This window comes from Taeniopygia guttata, chromosome 5 (genome assembly GCF_048771995.1).
Source record: "Taeniopygia guttata chromosome 5, bTaeGut7.mat, whole genome shotgun sequence".
In the NCBI taxonomy this organism is placed as follows: Eukaryota; Metazoa; Chordata; class Aves; order Passeriformes; family Estrildidae; genus Taeniopygia; species Taeniopygia guttata.
The window spans coordinates 30,607,724-30,629,108 of record NC_133030.1 but is presented as its reverse complement, the minus strand read 5'-3'; the positions used below and the strand labels follow the sequence as shown (position 1 = coordinate 30,629,108).

The 21,385-nt window shown below is 35.6% G+C and overlaps 1 protein-coding gene across 8 annotated transcripts in view; it reads left to right on the top strand.

Annotated features, from left to right (window-relative positions):
- PCNX1 (pecanex 1) overlaps window positions 1-21,385 on the top strand; it is an 87,187-nt gene that overhangs the window by 39,454 nt on the left and 26,348 nt on the right. For 4 of the 8 annotated variants that reach the window (XM_030274417.4, XM_030274414.4, XM_030274410.4 and 1 more), the window contains 12 exons: window positions 4,464-4,554; window positions 6,232-6,289; window positions 8,400-8,617; window positions 9,690-9,843; window positions 10,596-10,628; window positions 11,593-11,764; window positions 13,036-13,146; window positions 13,622-13,713; window positions 14,988-15,097; window positions 16,736-16,841; window positions 18,496-18,588; window positions 20,094-20,244. In XM_030274417.4, the coding sequence (XP_030130277.1) occupies window positions 4,464-4,554; window positions 6,232-6,289; window positions 8,400-8,617; window positions 9,690-9,843; window positions 10,596-10,628; window positions 11,593-11,764; window positions 13,036-13,146; window positions 13,622-13,713; window positions 14,988-15,097; window positions 16,736-16,841; window positions 18,496-18,588; window positions 20,094-20,244 (1,389 nt within the window). The remainder of the gene's footprint in view (window positions 1-4,463; window positions 4,555-6,231; window positions 6,290-8,399; window positions 8,618-9,689; window positions 9,844-10,595; window positions 10,629-11,592; window positions 11,765-13,035; window positions 13,147-13,621; window positions 13,714-14,987; window positions 15,098-16,735; window positions 16,842-18,495; window positions 18,589-20,093; window positions 20,245-21,385) is intronic. The other 4 variants (XM_030274415.4, XM_030274411.4, XM_030274413.4 and 1 more) reach the window with 3 other exon arrangements.

The window sequence follows — 21,385 nt, the reverse complement described above, 5'->3', positions numbered from 1 at the left end:
TCTTTAACTGGGCATTGCCCTGGGAGTAAGGCAAGAGATGCTTTGATGCATTATCTTCAGTCTTCCAGTAGGAAGATTTTTATCAGTTATACTGTTGGAAGGTTGAGAGAGGAGTAACTTGAAAGGATGGAAAAGGACCTTGATGTGGAGTGGTAAACATGAAGTAAATCATAGAAGAATTGCAGAATGGAAAGGAAAGGTGGCAAACTAAATGCCATGATTATAGGCAGGATTGATACAATACAAATCTCAAAAGCAACAAAACATGTGCTGTGACTTAAGTGAATGACAGTTTGCAGAGCAGAGTGTGGCAGTACCAATTCTTTTTGTTCTCACTAATGGTTGATTGTTTAGACAGGTAGGTGGGATTTTTCATCCCTTGCAGTGAAGATTGATTAAGTTCAAATTAGAATTTGTCAAACAGCAATCCAAATACTGAGTTAGTAGAACAGATGCCCAGTGTTTGAAGCTGGGGTGAGGTAACAGACTCTTGTCCCTGGCTAGATGATTTTTTTAAATTGCTTTTGTGCTTAAAGAGAACTGCTCATCTAGAACTTTACGAGACAATTACGGTGGTGTGGTGGACCTCTGGTTGTATTGTTTATATAACAAGCAATAATCTTTCAGATTAAAGTATTTTAATTTATTAAGGCAGTTGAATGGTTTTGAATATCAAAACTTTTATGTAAAGATAGACATATACACTGGTTGCTTACTAGATTAAAACCAATTTAGAAGCAGTTACTCAGTACCTTTTGAAAATTAAATAGATGTAATTTATTTGGGATGGATGTGGGAGCATGTCCAAAGGTCTATGTATAAAATAAATATTCGCTTCTCATGATTCCTATGGAAAATATCCTCGTTGTAGAATTTGGGGTAATAGGTAAGTTACTCTTTTGACAAACTTCATAGAGGAACAAAAAATGAGCTACTTGGAAGTATTCTAACTGAAAACATATACACCTTCATACCATAGCTAACAGTAAAATTTTGACCTTTGGAAATAAAGCTCCTAGCAGTCTACCAAGGAGTCAAATTCTGATGACTTTGGTTTTGCTAACCAGGATTTTAAAAATACTGATTGAAGCAGTAGACAAATGTATCTTGATCTAATGATGACGTCATTTCATCATGTAAGCCTTTGCATGTGAACTACTCTGAGCGGTTTGAAAAAAAGTAGTGTATGGGATATAAAACTGGGAAGCACACTAAAGATAACTTAGCTGAGGAAACCATCAGAGCACCATTTTAGTTAAATCCTGAGCCACTTGAGTCTTCCAGGTTTTGTCTGTGTAAGCTCATCAGCCTGTTGTTGTTGTCTGTTGATGCCCTTAACTACTGTGGGAGTATCAATTTGCACAGTGTGGACTGTTACATGGTTGTCTCTGGATGTGGTGATGAGGTATTTTGGTCTTTTGGAACAAGGAAACTTGCTTCAAAGAACACACATTTATCTTAGCTCCATGTCAGAATGAAGGTGTACTTTGGATTTGTGTGCTTGAGTATCACAGTGTCTTGGTTTGTTACTGTAACCTGGTCCAAATAGAATATTTTTGGGTGACTTTAATTTGTTAAGAACTTACAAGTCTCTTTTTTTGTGTGTGTGTTTGTGTGTGGAGAAGTTAGACATTTATTTTGAGTGAGTAGACGTACTATTGAACATATTTCTTGATTTTCAACATAATCTTTGGAATCTCCCATTTGTTCACAGCTTGATAAAACTACAGGTTTTAGAGAGAAGAAAATACATTCTTAAGTTTATTCAATGTGGTGCTGTTCCAAGTATCCCATGGAGAATGCTGTGAGAGGCAGGAATGGGAGAGAGTCACTAGAGTAAATAAAAATGCTAGGTATATCCATATGTATTGACTCTTGAATATTGAAATTCTTTGTTAGCATTTATGTAATATGAGGAAGCTGTTCCTATCTCACAGAGTTTAAAAATTAAGGATTTTGGAGCTCAGATGTATTATCTCCAGTCGCACTTTGGAGTTTGTGTCACTTACAGCAATGAACAGTCCTGTCAAATTTTCTACTGAGATGAGTTGAGGCTTTTCTGAAAAATCTTTTTATTTAAACCAACCGACCAAAAAACCCCAACAGAAAGACAACAACAAAACCAAACCCAATCAAAAACAGCAAAAGAAAAACAAAAAAATGGGGCAGAAAAAGATTTTGTATTAATGAGAAGCTGTGCTGTGCTTGCCAGGGAGCTAACTTTCAGTGGAAAGCCTCCTTTAAGTGGGTGAATTGCAAGCATGACATATCCTGAGTCCATTTTGTAGTTTGTGTATAAACAATGGGAATTAGGTGTTCTGTTTGTTTGCAACCTCTATTAATAAATTTTGTTATATCCCACTGCAGCAGTGCAGTACTTACAGCAGCAATATAAATGCAGTAAATGTTGATAGATTCAAAGATAAGTTGAGTGGCAGGGAACTGTAGATATGAAAAAGTATAATAGTTCAGTAAACATCCTCTGAAATAAATTCCTGATGTTTTTTCCTCAGTCCAAGGGAAGGGAAAATTGTATATCCAAGCAGTATATTCTAACTTCTGTGACTAGTATTTCATTAAGTTAAAAATTAAAAAGTTTAATTTCCAGGCTCTCTATTCAGTAATGCAAAATCATGAAGAATTTAACCCAAACTTCCTTTTTTTCTTTTTTTTTTTAAAGCTGCTTGCTCTTAAGTTATGGAGATTTTCCCATAATAATTAATGCACATCTTTGTCCTGAATAGAACCTGAAGTGTATTTGTATTGTCCAGTGTCTCCGTGTTTGCTCCTGAAACTTTTTTATTGACACAGTTAATAAATACACCTTTGTAACCAAGGGTTTTTATTAGTTGTGGGAAGTTTCCCCGTGTTATCTATTAGTTTAAATGTTAAGCTTCAGTATTAATGTGTACTACACATTGCATTGAAAAACCAAAAGATAATCAGCTAAAGCACTTGATTAAAATGTTATGCAGTGAGGAAAAAGCCCTAACAAGTGAGCTTTGTACTTAAGCCTGTGGCAGATGTAATTGAATATTGAGAGAGGGCTGCTGTGCATGCTGTTTGTGCCTCCTGAGCTATGTAGGGGACTGTCTTGTCACAGTGGTGGCTCTGAGCACAGCTGTGGTGTCTCCCTGGTTGGTCTGAAGTGCTCCCTCTGAGGGTAGAAAGCTTTATGAAGATATTGTCAATATACCAGTTTTTTTCTTTATTTCACTGGTTTTAAGCATGTAGTTTGAGGGATTTAACTTGTGGAGATTCAAATGCTTCTGAGTCAAACTTAAAGGTCTGTGAGTCTGAAGAGAAGCTGCTGCAGGATTATATTGTGTTAAAAAATACTCAAAATCCATGTATTAGCAGGTTGTGCTCTCACAGAATTGGCGAAGTTTGGAAGCTCTGATCTTGTTAGGTATTTCTGAGGGTTACCTTGTATCAGCAGAAGGTAAAGCTGTGAGACATATGGCTGAGAGGTGTATACAGTTTTTCTTCACATACTCCAAAGTGGGATTTTTCTTTTGTTTGTATAAGCTAATATTGGAATATTGCAAGTTTTGCATCATGACTTAAGAAGGGTTATAAGCTAGAAGAGATGGAGAAATTGGCAGATCATTTCATATGAGATCAGTTTCAAAATCAGGTTCCTTGCATTCAGAGCTGAAATATATTGAACCTGGCCTTCAGGGAAAATTACAATGCTTATCTGTCTGATCAGGCCACTGTTGGGAGGAGGGTACTGTGAAAATGTCTTATTTGAGTAAGGTAGTTTATCATTTGAATTATAATCTTTGGCTGCTTTTTAAAATTACATATTTTGGAAGTAAGTCCAAATAGTTTATCTAGGAAGTTAGTTTGCAGTCCTTTGTTCTTACACTGAAGCATTTGTTTCTAGCTTGTAGAATAAATCTCTGCCTCACATTCCTTTTTTGAGTTTCCTAAGTTAATTTTTGAAGCATTTCTGGCCACTTCTTTCAGTCTTTGTGTTTCTTTTCAAATAGACATGGGCGTCTCAAAATAATTTTATTCAGATACTTGGGTTATCTCTGCTGTAGCTAAATATTCTTAGATGCTGATAGTAATTTACTGATGGTTCTGTTGGGGGTCGGGGAGAGCTGAAGAAGCTGGTCACTGCAAATTTTTCATGTGGTTATTCTCTAAGGGGAAAAAAGGCTTACACTGTCCTGTTGTGTTAATGGTGTCATCTTGTAAATACAAACTCAGTATACAAACTTCAATTCAGTACTGCAGTTACAGTATATGTGCTATGTAAAATGGTACGAAAGACATCTGTGTAGCTAATGTCTGCACTGGTGACACATTCATGAGTAATCACATTTTATATTTTAACACTGATGTAAATTCAGATGTCTGAATTGATCTCTGTTGTAAGTTAATAAATAGAAGCTGCTGCCAATGGGATGAAACATGAGGAAATTTTGACCTGCTTTTGACCTTTTCTTTAATAGGTAAGTTCAGTTCTACGCTCTACGAGACAGGGGGCTGCGACATGTCGCTTGTGAACTTTGAGCCAGCTGCAAGAAGAGCATCCAACATCTGGTGTGTGTGAAGGCCAGTCAAGAGTGATGATTCTTGTCTTACTGCAATCCAATATTTTATTTTAATTTTAAAAGGTTATTTAGTATGGACTACCAAAAAAATCAATACAGTCTATTAACCATATACTTTTACTTTTGTGACCCAAGTGATTTTTACTAGAAGATGACATTAAGTTAAATATTCTCTGAAAATGAGTACTACTATTAGCTTAAGCATTACACTTCCAAACTGAGAACTTGACTAATGCATTTTTTTGTTGGCTGATAGAAAGTCTTTGTTAAAGAATTTAACCCATTTTTGATAAAGTTAGGTGGCTGTTGACCATAATGGCTATTGAACTTCCAGTTGTGAAGCCATTGTATACTGATAAATTTATTTTCAAGTTCATAGATGGCATCAAACAGTAAATGGAAGTGTTAACATGTCTGAGATTAAAATTTGACTTGCAGCTGAAATAGCCAGCTACATACTGGAAAGTTCATCTGCTGCTGGAAAGATGCCTTTTCTTTCTCTGAAGGGATGGGAGGCAGAAGAAAGAAAAGCAACCCAAAACCTCCTGTGGCTTCCCACCTGCCCCCAATCTACTTAACTATGTAGAATTGCTCTGAAGCTATTGCGCCATGCTGAATGCTGTAATTCCTGCCACATGTAGGTGAAATAGCTCTTGGAATTACGGAGTCATGAATATGAAACATCCCATCTTCAAATCTTTCTTGTGAGAGTATGCAAGTGCCTTTTGTAGAATTGAACTTGGACAAAAAGTTCTGCATTCCTTCCACAAAGCTGCCAATCCCTGCCTTTACTGCTTGCATGTTCCAGATGCAATGACTTTGCTGATGGCTGCTGTTTTGAAGTTGAATGTGCTAATGGAAGGAACAAACTGGTCACTTCAGATAATCAGATCTCAGCTGTAGAGAATACTTGAGTTTGAGTGAAGTAAAGTTGATAACAAAGAATGTTTTTATCTTAAGGCAAGGAACTGAAGGAAGGTTGCATAAATTTGATACAAGTCTTACAACCATGTGATTTACATGGAAAACAAACATCCAAAAGCTATCCAAAATTGGGGAAAAAAGCAATGGTTGGATATGGACTCTCATACAGTAAGAGATATTTCTCTTCATCTCTAATGAATGGAAATTGCAAAGTAATTTTGCTCTTCTTACCAGAGGTTTAACTTTAAGTTAAGTTTTTCAAAAGCAGTTTAAGTAGCTGACTTTACCTGTGCTGTGTACTGTTTTTGGCAGTTTTGGGATCTTGATAAAAAAAATATAGAACTATGAGAAACTGCATGTGAACGCCTAGCGGCCTCTGCACTTCTTTAGAGATATGATGTATCTTTACAAATCACTAGCTAAAGCTTATAAAATTTTTGTTTTTCAAGTGGAATAATGGGTATCATTGTAGTTCTTTTTAGAAGATTTAGGAACTGGGTGTTGAAAAGATGTTAAGTGTAAGATTAAAGAGTCTCCGGGCTTACCATAGCTGTGGAATGTACCACAATACATGAGACTAAGTAACTACTTGCATTTATAGTAAGTGACTGAAGGAAAAACTGAAAGATACTTAGATAAGATTCACAAGGTATCAAAATTAATTTGGGACACTAGAAAATTAGAGTGACCTGTTGAAATAAAATGTAATTTATAATCTGAAGTATTTTCCCTGTTCTTATAGTGACACGGACTCTCACGTATCGAGTTCTACCTCAGTTCGCTTTTATCCACATGATCTAGTAAGTTTTTCTTACTTATTTTTAAAGCATGCAAAGAATCAGAAGACTATCCAACTTTATAGCACTGATTAATCATTCTGTGTGGTAGTTCTCTGTTCTTATGTAAGAATTTTGTCTGGATTAATGAAGAGAAAGTATTTAGTATTGTAGTGTGTTCATATATACAAGCAAATTAATCTTCTTGCATAACACTTTAAAACTTAGTTGGTTTCCTCTGATTTAAAACCTAGTGATATAAAAATACTCATAGAAATTGTTCTAAGATACCGTGTAAAAGTTTCCAAAGATAATGTGTACAATTTGGACAGTTTTCCTTCTGTGCATTACTGAGGTTAGCAGGCAGCAGAAAGACTAAATATTGTGTTCCGACAATAAAAAACTTCCCTTGAGTAATTTTCCTGAAAAGAATTTAGAAATCTGTCATTGGAGTATGCTGTACAAAATTTAAATTTATATGCAGGGAGTGACTTGGAAAACAAGGCAGAAACTTACACTGTTTTGTACTGCAAATACCTTTATAATTCCTTAGTTTTATGATCTGAAACCTTTTGTATTATTGTCAAGTCCAGACATACCTGTACTCTGAATTCTGAAGTCATATGTTCTGAAAACAGTGCAAATGGTCATGACTCTTAAGCTGGCAAACCAAAGAGAAGTATGTTGAAGGTACCTAATGATACAATCAAGAGGGAAAATGAAATACAGCTTTAGGATTTGGCAGAGGAGCAAGAGACTTCCATTTGCCTGACCATGCTTTTGATCAAGAACGTGCTTTTTAAACTTGATGTCTGCTAGAGGAACTTGCTTTGCTTTTCACAGTCCCCCTCAAATATGTAGCCTTTAGAAAACAGGCTGCATTACGTCTTCTGTGCTTTCGGTTTGCCAGTGTAGTCCCATTGGAGGCAATGATTCTGTTTTAAGGCAAATTTGTGGCTGTAAAAGCTCAGTCCATGCACCTAAATGGAAATTTCCACTGAAATTTATTATTAGTGCCATGAATGTTATGCTGATTCTACCTTTTAAGAATCAAAGTTTTAAAAAAAATTGTCAAAAAAGGATCTGTTTTGTGAAACAGCTTGTCTTAAATAGTATGATTTGTGTTTTTTGAAATGCTTTTAAGAAAGGGAGTGTTCCTCTTTGTTATTTTCATTAATATTTTTCTAGGAAAAAGAAGCTGGCTAAGCATAGTTAAGTACACTGATGATTTAAGGAGTGATAAATAAAATTTTATAAATCAAGAAATTTAATGTTAAGCTTAGATGATTGCAGGGAAAAAGCCCCTCTGAACACTAAACCTGTAGTTTTGACACTTGAAGGTGGCATGAGTATTGAAGTTCTACTCTTTGCCTTACACATTTGTGAAGCTTTTTCATTAAAGGACATTTTAAGAATTATATTGCCTAAGAATAAAGGGCAGTACATCAAGGTGTTTCTTGGCCTGTTAGAAACTGGATTAGACTATACATAGGTACTATAGTATCTTATTAGCACTGAGTACTCTCCTTTAGTATCTTTCATGGTTGTTAGTATCACTGTGATTTTCTTGAGAACTCTGAACAAACTGCAAAATAAGTAATAGTCGTAAATAGTACTTGACTGTTTAGGGCACAGCTTTTTCTTTGGTTCATTTCTGATTCTGGATGCAATGAGTTTGAATTTGACTGCTGGTGCACGAGTATATTGCTTTGTCAGGCAAAAAGAACCATTCAGCATGGTTATGCATACAGATTAGCTGACTATAAGAAATGTGTTGTAATTTATTTAAATCAATAATTGGATTATTCCTGTACTGTATGTTGTCCATGTATCAGTTTACTTGTCTTCAAATTTGAAGTTTTCAGAATAAATGGGATAATGTACTTGGAAGATGATTTGTTTGAAACAAGGCATATGCTGAAATGCCAGAGGGTTGTTGTATGCAAACTGTTGCTGCTAGTCCTGTTCATGTGCTGTGATAAGGACTGAAAAAGTAAAGCCTGTGCCAGTGCTTAACATGTAATTCCTCAAAAGTGAAACTAAAGAGTTCTAGCAATTTTCTTCAAAGAAATTTTCAGTATCTATACAGTGATTTGATATAAAGAAGTTTTTGTTAATACTAACTTTCTTTTAGCTTTCTCTTCCCCAGATCAGGTTGAACAGGCTGCTAACAATGGATACAGATCTGTTGGAGCAGCAAGATATTGACCTGAGCCCTGACCTTCAGGACCACATGCAGCCTCAAGAGGAAGCAGCTCAAAAAGTCAAGCAGTACTATCGCTTTTGGATCCTGCCTAAACTTTGGATTAGCATCAATTTTGATAGATTAACTCTTCTGGCTTTATTTGATAGGTGAGATCCTTGTATGTTGCCAGACCTCAGAAAGCAAAGATGAAAACAGTTACTAAACTGTAATACAGATAAAACTATCCTTACAGAATTATACTTATTTACTGTACTCTGAAGAATTAAAGAATAATACTGAATGTAGTTTTTCTAAAATAATGGAGGCTACTTTCATTTTTTTCTGTAGCAGTTAAAAAAGGAAACCAACCCTCACTTTGCCTGCATGGCACAGTAACATATTTGAATGACCAAATAGAAAAATTCATTGCCAATATTTACAGCTAGAGCATAGCCTTCTCCAAAAATGAATTTGAAAGGGTCTACAATCTGGCATGCACTAAGTCTTTTGGTAAACAGAAAGAATTTGCCTGCTGTTCCAAAGCATTTTTTCGAAGAGTTGTTTAATACTGTGACTTCTTGTCCTTGCTACATTGACCTAGAGGAATAAAATTAAGGTGATCCTCCAGTTGCCAGCTTTTGGAATATGTAGAGTATTTGTATTTTGGTAATGAACCTCCTTGAAATAAACAGGATAATAGTGATTCTGTCCAGGGAGGAATACTCATAACTCTGTTCCAAAGCACAGGCAATATTGTAGGGAATTATGTGTATTCCACTTGGCATATCTTACTCAAGCAAGAATATTTTTAGTTTCTTCATTAAAAAATCATGAGTAACAGGTTATATACACAGGTAAGTTATCATGCTTATGTTTTTTCTTAGGCTTATCATCATTTTGGGTGGCTTTGAATATAGATTTCTGTTACAGACCATGCTTCTGGTGGAACATTTGAATTATTTCTAAAAATATCTGCTGAAGTTATCTTCTACTGTTTAAAGTAAAATTCCATACGATACTAACTGCTTTCAGCTGTCAATGAAATCCTGGTAGCTCCTAGCTTTGATAAAGGACATTGTGCTAGTAGACTATAGAAGTTCAAATTTATTCTTAACTACTTGGCTACCAGTAGCATAACCCTTGTTAATTTTTTACTCTAACTGCTCTTTTGCAGCTTTTTCTAGACATAGTTAGCTTTAAATTCCTTTTTTCTTTTTTTTTTCTCTCCCTTTAAAACAGGAATCGTGAGATCCTTGAAAATGTATTAGCTGTCATCCTAGCTATTCTAGTTGCATTTCTGGGCTCTGTACTTCTTATAGAGGGCTTTTTCAAGGATATTTGGGTCTTCCAGTTCTGCCTGGTAATAGCCAGTTGCCAGTACTCACTGTTGAAGGTACTTTAATTTCTCTTTACTTTCTACAAACAACAGATAAAAATCCAGTTGGGTGTTGCAGGTTAGTTAGGGCTTTAAGGATAAATGTGCAAGCTTATAATTTATAAAGAAATTAGTAAACTTGGCCTCATAGGAAGTTTGATAGATAGTAATTCAAGGTCACATCAACAGAATCATTCTACATATGCTTGTTAAAGAATCCTTTATTTATTGTTCTCATGCAATTTTTTGGTTCCTGGAGAGGAGCACATCTTACTTGTTGAAAACCAACTACAAACTGAACTTGAAGTTTTATTGGTTTGGGTTTTAATTTTCTGTAGTGTCTACACCTTGGAGCATTCACATTGGGGCAATTATATCTAAACATCTTTTTAATCAGATAATTAATTTTTGTTAGACTGATAATGGTTTATTGTCATCTAAAAATGACTGATTATTTTTTGATTTGACTATTAGGATGGAAATTAGATTTAAAATTAAAGTTCCTAAGTTTTCCTGTTGAAAACCAGTAAAAGTCTTGAAAATAAGGGGCTTCGGGATTTTTTTTTAGAATTTTGGTTATAGACATCTGCTCTTTAAGTACATTTAATGGTTTACAACATTGTGCTATTTAAAGGCTATAATGTGGCTTAACAACTGTAAAATTAATCATAGATATTGTTAAAAGAACCTCAACCAAGAAGGTGTGTGTAGGGAGGTAAACACACTTACCTGTAGATTTGGTAACTTTCCTCTTTTTATTTTGGTTTCAGAGCGTTCAGCCAGATTCTTCTTCCCCCCGACATGTAAGTCATGGGCATGTGCCACTGTACTAACTCTGCAGATGCAGAACTCCCACAGAGAATTGATCAGTTTGGTTTGATTTTTCTGGCATTTCTTCTTTGTCCCTTCTCACAAGGCACAAAAGGCTTGTAGTTGTCTTAGTGTGTGAGAAGGGAATTGGTATTGTTTCTCCCCGCTGTACTCTTTGTATTTAGCAAATCATGTCCTCCTGTTCTGAGCCTGGCTTTTTCTAGGGAGCCGTGTCATGATAAGCTTTTTGAAGAATCTTTATTATTATAGCAATTATACTTAGAAGTATTCTTAATGTTGTAATTTGCTCTGCTAGTATGAACTGACACAGCTTTGATGTTCTGTTTTAATTGTGTAGATCATTCAGTTGTCCTAGTGTGCACACTGCTTTATTTTTTCATTCTAATAAGCTGAGTTTGCAATGCTGTAGTGAACACTAATGTTTGAGCATGGAAATGGTAACTTTCTAGTATTTCTAGCACAATATGTTTGTGCATCTGCTAGATTGCCAAGACAAAATATTAACTTTTATGTCCTAGATAAGATGTAGAAAAGCATTATTCCTCTGCAGCAAGTCATTAATTTTGTGTAAGAAGTTGTATTTTGTAAAAACAGCTAGAGATTCTGTTCTCCCATCCAGCAGAAGCAGTATCTGAGTAATAAACTTTAATCCCTTTATCCTTTAAATTGATTTATTCTCAATTGCTTACACAGTCTAGTCAGAGCTTCTCTAGCATTTAGTACTGCAAGCAACATACCATAAAATATAGCTGAGACTAAGGGTATATATAGCTTAGCTTTAGGGGTTTTATGAAGAAAACTTTAGGATATGGTGAGGTGACAGTATATTAGTTGATGAATTTTGTTTCTGAAGCTATCTGTAGCAAAAGACTAAAAGTTACTTTATCCATTAATAATGAATAAATGTTGGTGGTTTTGTGATTTCTTTTTAAACAGGGTCACAATCGTATCATAGCCTATAGTAGGCCTGTATATTTCTGTTTGTGTTGTGGTCTGATTTGGCTGTTGGATTATGGCAGCAGAAACATATCTACAACAAGATTCAGGTTGTACGGAATGGCTTTCACCAACCCATTGCTGCTGCTGTCAGCCAGGGACTTAGTTATAGGTGAGTGGCTTTTTAACGGATTTGAATTGTTTGCTTTTGCTAGGACCTAGCTGCTTAATAGTTATAAAAACATTGTAATTTGGACTCTTTCACACTCTCTGGAGGGGCTTTTGGCAAATGAGTAGGAGTTCTCTTAAGTCAGGCTATTTGTCTTTAGCAATTGGCAGAACAGTACAGACACAATTTTAAAAAACATTATACGTAGGTTAAATCTTATTTAACATGCTTCTTCTCAGAACAGGCCTATCAGCAATACCAAAAATACAATTTCTGAGCTGCATTTCCATTTTGTGGTAATTTTACTGTTTTCTGAGCAGCACAGTGCATTCAGAATACCGATGACATTTAACTCCATTACCCCCCTGAACCTAATGCAAAAAAACAAACAATGTAAACCCCAAAAAAACAATCCTTTCCCCTGTTAGGAAAATAATAACAGCCCTGTAGTCTCAAACAGAGCCCATAGAAAGGAGAGAGAGAGAGAGAGATGTAAACATTTGAAGACTAAATTATCATGGGAAATTGCATGTGAATTAGATCTGAACTACTATATCTGAACATATGTAGAAGATTATTTCTGCATCTTTTATTCTTTAAGATGGAAAGTAATTGATATGTACAGGTGGAGACATAACCGTTTTCTGTATTGAAATTAGGTGGCATTCATTTATCTTTGTGTGCTGAAATCCTGTAATTTGCAGGTGTTGTCATGATTCATACAATTGTCCTCGTTAAAAAACCCCAAACAAACAGAAAACGCAGGCATTTAGGATTAGAATGTGTAGAAGTGGTGTGAGAAAATGAGTAAAACTGTCAGATACAATTAGTAGCAGAAAGCCTGGAGGTGGAGTGCTTGCCCTCCCTTGTGTCAGAGTGGCTGGTGTTAGGTTACTCCTCCAACTCCAGACAGGCAGTTAGGCTCGGATAAGTCTCACTTACAGTGAGCGAAAACTTACAAGTCTAATCTGTAAACACTCCTGGCTGATCTTTGCTAAATAAAAAGGGAAAACCTGAATTGGTTTGTGTCCATGTTTACAGCAATTAAAAGGAAAAAACTATTGATTTTGTGTGACCTCTTTATTCAGTCAGTTCCAAGCCCTGGAGGTAGGACTTTACAGAATGTATATTTTCCTTAGAAATTTGTAATAAAAATACTTAAGTGATGTTGAGTTTAAATGGGGTGTGTGATACCTTAGAACATAAACTGAAAAATACCTTACGATGTTGGTTTTTTCATATTCACCACTTTTTCAACTCTTCTTTTTCTGTAGTGTTTACACTATGTTTCCCTATAGTATTCTTCATTGGTCTCCTGCCTCAGGTGAATACCTTTGTGATGTATCTCTGTGAACAGCTGGACATTCATGTCTTTGGTGGCAATGGTAAGTACTCTGTTTTTTCAGTGGCAGAAGTATGAGATTTGGAGCAGCCCAGAACAGTATGCTAGTTAAAACATTTAGTGGTTACACTATTTTTATTCCTACCCTCTAAATATAGAATACTTTAATTATGTTTTTAAAAAGCCTAAAAGTCTTCTGATTGATTCTGATTCTATTGACAAATAGAATTACTGTCCTAGTAAGTCTGTCGCTTCTTCCTCAGCTGGTTTCTATTGCAGTTAACTATTCCCATGGTAAAGCTGTTGAATAACTAAGGAGATTTAAAAAGGCACATAAAATGCTCTTAATAAAAATTACTTGTAGGGGAAAATACAGTTAAGCTGCTCTGGTTTGAATTGCCTTTTTTTTTCCATCAGAGGAAAATATGGGGCTGATACCTTAAACAAACTGAAGTATTTTGTATTCTAACTTAAGATAACAATGTTTTTTCTTTTCTTTTCATTTCTATGATGTTCAGCTACCACAAGCCTGCTTGCAGCACTTTACAGTTTTATCTGTAGTATTGTGGCAGTAGCATTGTTGTATGGACTGTGCTATGGTGCCCTTAAGGTAAGAAAAACTTCATGTACAGTGAACATTCATGTTGTGGGGTTTGTTCTCTGCTTTATTCTGTATTAAGTAACTAAAGTATGCAACTACTGAACTAGAAATATTAGTTTGATTTACTAGGGTTTTATTCTTGCTCAGCTGTGGTATCAATAGAGGAGATGCAATGCAGGGACAAAGCAGATTTTTTGCTTTTAAAAGGTGTGTGATTTGTGCCTGCTATAATGGGCCTTTTTTTGGTTGAAAACACATGACATTTAGCTTCATTTCCATTCTACATCAGTTCTTGAAAATATCATGCAAGTGGCTTGTTTCTAGCAGAGTCTGTATGTACTTGTATGTTAACCTCTCAAAATGGCTCATGCTAGTATTTTTTTCTGGTGCCACCAAAGTAAAATAGTATTTTCTAATTAATATTTATTTGAGAAGAAACTAAGAAATAGGTTGTAATGTCAAACTGAAGATGTGTGCCTATCTGAAGGGGAGAGTTAGTTAGCTGGCAAGGGACACACAGACACACCCCCCCACATACCCTGTTTTCCTTGCTTGAAATGTTGCTTGAAAACAGTATGGGGTATGATGCTGGTTCTGTTTATTCATTTCAGGTGTGTCAATAATCAGACATGCCCAGTTTACAATGAATTGTAGCATGTGTGGGTCCGACTCTGTTGACTGGCTTTTCCACTTTATCACAGAGAGTAGAAAGTTCTTAGAGGAGTTATTCCCATGATGCTATCACCTGCAGGACATCATTAGCTTTCTGTGAATTTGTGCACTTCTTGTTAGCCTTTTCTAAACACATCCTTTTAAGACAAACAAGCTTTAGCAAAGAATAACTCTTTCATCTTTGTAGATCCAGTGGAGATCAGGAAAACACAAATAAAGCCCCTGTTTAATCTGCATTCAGCACATTAGGAAAAATAAATCTTGAGTCAAATATATGTAATGTTCAAAATTAAGAAGTGACTAAATACAGCTCTTTAAGAGCCTGGGGTCTCAGGGAATGCAGGAAATGCTTCATAAGGGTTATGAGAAATAATGACTGTTTAATGATTAAGATGGTGTAGCTTTGAGGGATATATACTGTGTTAGAGTTTCTGATCTGTAGTTACACATAGGTAAAGATGGAACAATATTTTTGTACAAAAAGCCCTGGCTTATTTTTGTGGAATTGTAGTTAATTTCTCTGTTCTCTGTGATATACATAAGTCTTGTATGTCAGGTAAAGTGGTGTGTACTTTGTCTCCTTTTTATTAACATTTTGTTTCTGTCTCCAGGATTCCTGGGATGGGCAGCATATTCCAGTTCTCTTCTCCATATTTTGTGGTTTGTTAGTGGCAATATCGTATCATCTCAGCAGACAAAGCAGTGACCCTTCTGTACTTTTGTAAGTGACTCAATTTGTATCTCTTCCCCAGTGAAGAAGCAAGTTGCAAGGAAAAACTACAAATAATGTTACTACTTCATACTGTTTGAATTATACTCACCAGCACTAATCAAAAATAGTATAATCTTGGTTCAATAGTTAGAAATCCTCACATTTTGCATCTAGTTCCTTCTCTAACAATGACCTTTTTTGTGACTTTTGGTAAATCACTTACATGCCAAAATCTGATTTAACTGCCTGCTGATGTTCTCCAGAATGTCAGTCAGGTGCCATCTTTCTGCTGCTGGGTTTATTGGGAATAACATGTACCCTTTTTTGTTTAAAGAGGTGCTCAAGGCACTGGTTTACGCTGAAGTCTACAGGGGGACTTCTTGAATACTTCCACTTCATTGGTTGATATATTCCTATATTGAATGTGTGCTCCAAGCACTTGTTCAAAAAATTATGCTCAATTATAGGGATCTGGTTTTGTGATGAGTATTTCCATCTAGCATGGGGAAACAGGCATTCATGTTATTCTTAGTTGGAGTAGAGATCTGGTGCTGAAGGTGTTTGATTCAGTTAATAATGATACATGTAAAATAGTTCCAGTAGGAGAAACACCTCCCCAGAATAGCCAATAAAAGCTCAGCCACATACCTAGGTGAGACAGAGCTTGAACTTGGATTTAATGTAGCCACAAGGTTGGATGAATTTGATAAATATTGGCTTGGGGTGGATAGGGAAGGACCTCCTCTGTGAACAACAAAACTAATGATACATGAGTGTGTACACCAGAGGAAATCTCTTATCTTTGGGCTGACCACTAAACCTTGTCCAGTCACTCTTAGTTCAGTTGATATGAGGTTATTTCCCCTAGATACTTCTTTTGTTCTTTCCAAAGACTAAAGCCTGGATGTTCATGCTTGACTGTGGCACAGTTAAGCATTGTAATAAATTGCAGTGTGCAATTTCCTTTGAAGATCTAGGGCTTATTCTGTAGTGATCTTCCTCTCCATAAAAAGAAATAATTTTTCTGCACTCTCTAGGATATTGTAAGAAAAATCACACTGAGATGTTGTGAGACAACTTGTTATGGCTAGTAACATTGCACATGGGCTTCTAAAAGCTTAAGTGTAAGGTTTTGGAGCTTTAATATCACAAGGCCTGCTAAGAATTTAAAAGTTTGGTCAGTATAGCTAATTAATTTATCAGGCTAGAATAGGTTTCTTTTGTTGTTGCTGTTGAATTATACCAAAGAATTAATGCTAATTTTAAATGTTTTAAATGCTGCCAAATAGACTACTTCTAAATTTTGCACATTTCTTTTCAGTTATTTATGAGTTTAAGTTTTGTTTCATGAATGCTAAATTTGACTTAAAATTCAGTTTTTGTTCAATTACTCCTGTGTTGCTACTAGAGAAACTGCAGTTTGAATATCTGCCTGCTGCTCTTTAATAGTCACTGTTCTGTACAACATAGAACTAATTCTTTTATAAAGTTGAGATCTCTGTAAATTTGCACAGCTGTGTGAAAGCACTGATGGGCCAAAATTAATTTTTTGTGGTCAATATGTAATAGAACTTCTGACTTTGTTATTATAAAACTACATAGAACAATACATGCTTTTCAGTGGGATTTTTTGGTCTTTCTTTAAAGCTCTTTAGTGCAATCAAAATTTTTTCCTAATTCTGAAGACAAAAACCCTGAGGATCCCCTGTCGGAAGTAAAAGATCCTTTACCTGAGAAGCTTAGAAATTCTGTGGTAAGTAGACTTATAGTTTTAATTCCATTTAAGCATTTGCTTTGTGTTGGTTTATACAGCACCCATCCAGATCTTGCTTAGATCACACTTGTCACTTAGCATGGTTCTAGTTAGAATGGATATCACAGCATTTCCTTTCAATCTGCAGCTGAACTCATGTGTTACACCTAGGAGTATAATGCTGGTATTGCAATTTAAAGTTATTTAAAAGTAGAGAGAGTGCGAATTCCCTGGTGTGGATTCAGTGAAATATCACTGAGTATCTTTTATCTAATGGATAATAATAGATTGCTTTTGTGTAGAAGTTAGTGGGGAAGAGTTAAAGGTGGCAGAGCTATATTAACTCAGTGTTTCTAATAATTGTGAGGAAGAGCTTTGTGCTCTTTGCTGTTCCACAAGTGGAAATTAAAAGTTATGGAAAGTATTTTGTGGCTTTTTGTGGTTTGTTTGGGAGGTCTAAGTTGTTTTGTTGTTTGCTTTCTTTGGAAGCAGATATAACCTTTCCATTTATTTAAACACCACTTTGAATTTTTAGTACATATTTACTCAATATTTATGGAAGTAGTAATATTTAAACATCATTCTTTTTGACACAATGTAGCAATAAGTAAGAGATTTAAGAGGCTTAGTGTATTTAACTTGTACAAAAGAAGGTTGAATATTCATTTAGCTTTGTGTAGGGTTCAGCTTTAGGCTGAACTCTATAGCTAGGTTTTTCATAATACAGCAATTACAAGGTGTGAGGTGTAGTGTGTGGAAACTGCAAATAAATATTTAGAGCAGAGAAACTGTAATTCTTTTAACATTTAGCAGGAAAGAGTTCCATAGGAGATGCAAGCTGCTCTTCAGCTCTCAAACTGTGGTGTTAGTCTCCAAGGGGGCAGAGGAGCTGAGGGTTTTGATAGTCTTTCTTACAGTGGTTTTTAAAATCAGGACAACTGATTTAAAAAAAAGTAAGTTGTAACCCAACAAGTTAAGGCTTTTCAGTAATAATTGCTGTGTGTAATTATTTGGCCAATTTTGGAGTAGGTAATCCTTTAATGATTTTCTGGGCTGTAAATACTGATGCTGTTTTTACAGAGCGGGAACGAGTCTACACTTGCGGCTTCGAGTTACAGCGGCCCTGAGTACGCATTGCCCCCTTGTGGCTGAGTGTGGCATTACTAGTCTTGAGGCGGGGCTTGCCCGTTAGCAATGGCTTTTTTTCATTGTTTGGGAGTAATGGAAAACTGAGACTCGTTCCTCGGTATTATTCCAGAGCTATCCTGTACCCTTCTGCAAAGAAGGCAGAAAAGGGTTAAACAGCCTGGTTTTTTCACCTAGTTGGTACCTGTGCCTTGGCAGCACTCTTCAAGGGCTCTTAATTGCCCTGTAGTTTAAACACTTCTTAGATCATAAAGGGGAAATTTGATTGTCCCTTCAAGTGCTTTCATCAGGGCATCCTAACACCATGTCACAGTCCAGGAGTAGAGAATATATTTGATATATTGATTTGTCGTGCCCCACTATGAGTCTTTCACTTAGCTGAACTGATGCTCTTAGCTGTAAGGTTTGTCTTGTGAAATTTCAAATAACTTCACTGGAAGTAGTTAATGATTCTAAGAGACCAATCAAAGCTGGTATTTTCTAAAATTATTTTATTTTGACTCCACAGAGTGAACGATTGCAGTCTGACCTGATAGTGTGTATAGTCATTGGTGTCCTCTATTTTGCAATTCATGTCAGTACAGTATTTACAGTTTTACAGGTAAGATGTTACCTGGCATCTTCAATTTGCCTTCTGTATACAAATACTCTGGTGTGATATAAAATGTATTCTAGTAGTTCACTGAGTCTTCTGGCTAATTTTAGATGGTATTTAAACATATAGCATGATAAGTACATGACTGACTGAAGGTCTTCACTTTTATGTGCTCAAAAGATCATCTTAACTCTTTCCTGGTTTCTTCTTATGTTTTAGACTTTCAGTATAGCCTCTGATACAAAAGACTCTCTTTTGAGTCATCGATCTCAGATAGTGTCAGAATTGTTTTGAAATAAGAAAAAGTGAAACTTAAAATGTTAAAAATGTTTAGTGCTTAAAGTTTGAGGGGCTGAACCTTGACTCAGCAGTTCCATGCTGGAATGGCTCTTTGTAGACTATAGTATAGGGCAGTACACTTTACTGGAATGGTTATTTACAGGACTTTAAATATCATTTGAGTTTCAAGTTCTTGATTTGTCAATGTAGCTAGTGCTTTGGATGCTTTTAATGTGTATGTGTGGCTCTTGATGATAATGTCATGGGACTAGATCCTGTGCTTGAATTTGAGTAAAGCATTTCCCTCAAGAGCTGCAGTTACTGAGTTTCTTATTTTGGTATTCCTATTATGGAACCATTGACTAGCTTATGAACAGCCTTATGTAAGGCAAATGAAAATTTATGGCATGTATTTTAGAATACATGCTGCTTAAAGTAAGAAACTAATTTTAGAAAGCATATGCATTTAGGTAATTTCATGTCTTCATGGTGAAGTGCATTACTTAAGCATATGTACCTGCATATTCTGAGGAAAATATCCCTTCTATTTTTGTATGGCTGGATTTCAGCGCTCCACCTGAATGTTGCTTTCCCTCATGTTTGAGAGACTTGACTGTATGCTCTTCACCAGTAGTATATTTCAATAGGATTGGGCTTCACGGAATTCAGAGTTTATGACAAGATAATGCAATCCCAGTTTTGCAGTTATCTAAACTTACGTAGAAATTTAGAGAAGATTTTAATGTGTAGAAAGCATTATTGTAAAATCCAACCATCATCCATTGTAAATTTTACAGTATTTTTGTGACTTCTGTGGAAGGAATTGGTCTTGTGAGGCTTCTTAGCTTCTCAAGTGAATGTGAAACTAATGATTTGCTTATACCTCCTTTTATCTAGCAGATGGAAATGTAAATTAGGTTTGGCCTTTAGAGAATAATACCTTTATAAAATGAAATGCATATGGGTCAGAAGCAATGGACTCTAAAAGAAGACTGGTGTACTGTTTTTAATTGAAAGTACGTTTCAGCTTAGAGAAAATTTATTAGATACAAAGGGTTTTTTTCTCACAGGGTTTCTTGTTTTATATTAAAATTGGTAGTACAGTTTCTCATGGAGAGATACATCAGTGTTGCAGGAGCACCTGCCTATATGCTGGAAAATACACTAGCAAAGTTGTATTTTGTTTTGTTTATAAAACACAAATCTTAATTTTTTTCAATTCTTCTTTTTAGCCTATTTTAAGTTATGTTCTCTATGCATTGGTGGGTACGGTGGGCTTTGTGACCCATTATGTTCTGCCTCAACTCCGAAAGCAGCTTCCTTGGCATTGCTTTTCTCACCCGCTGCTGAAAACCAAGGAATACCATCAGTTTGAAGTCCGGAGTAAGTATAGTTTGTAACACTTTCTTGAACTTGCTGTAGCTGCTGACCAACTTCTGTTACCTATTGATAAACTTATTATCTTTACTATTCTCACCACTGGAATTTCATTGCATCTGGTCTATAAATGTATTTGTTTCTCAGTTCCTCATGCTTTGATTCCATGACATTTTATATATCTCTTAACTGATTATGATGATTATATGAGTGTTAACCTTGTCTCAGAACAGTTCCATTAAAACATAGTCTTGAAAATCTTAAGTGGCAAAGTTTGTGCTTATGATTGCCTCAAGAATTTTTCATAAAGATCAAGTGTGTTCCATTCTGTATTTGCTCAGTGTAGCAAGTTTTCAGATGTTTTAGAGGATTAGATGTGGTGAATGGTGGTGGAGACTTCATAGTGGCACTGATTTGGGTTTTGATAGTATTGTTGACATGTTTAACAACAGAAAATAGTGCCAGTGGTCCTCTGATGGATGAAGACACCAAGGGACCTGTCATACAACTTGAGCTGCACAGATATGTGCTTGCAGCCTGTGCTAAAGCCTATGTTTTCATGGAATCTTTCCCCAGAGATGCAGAAAAGATGAAGTTACACTGCTTATAATTTTTCCCGAATGGATAAATGTTGTGGTAGATTGTGTGGTAGATTCCAGCTTCACTGCTGGAATGTTTTTATTGTTAACAGCAGACTTAAGAAATTCCTGTTTAAATTGCCTTGGAAACTACTAAAACTATTTTGGTTTTTCTTTTCAAATAGTTGTCAAAACAAGAGAGCATTCTGCTGCTTTCAGGAGCAAAGAATTATCAGAATTGATTTGCAAACTTGGTACCTTTGTAGCAGCCATTCAGTGTGGTCTTTTTGTTGATGTCTAACTTGTGGGATTTTTTTTCCCCCAGTGACTGCATGTAAAGATGGAAAAATATGAATAGCAGTTGTAGTATAATGTCAGACTTTATCTGGAAGAAGTGAAAAGTGCAACTGTGTGCCTTAAGTCTTTAATCTCTAAAACTAGAAAAGCTACAGTTAGTGTCCTTTATGTATGCATCAACTTCTGACATTAAATCTTCTAGCCTATATTGTAGAAAAAAATCTATTGTAATTTGCAGTAATTTGAAACATACCTTACAATTCTTGTAGAAG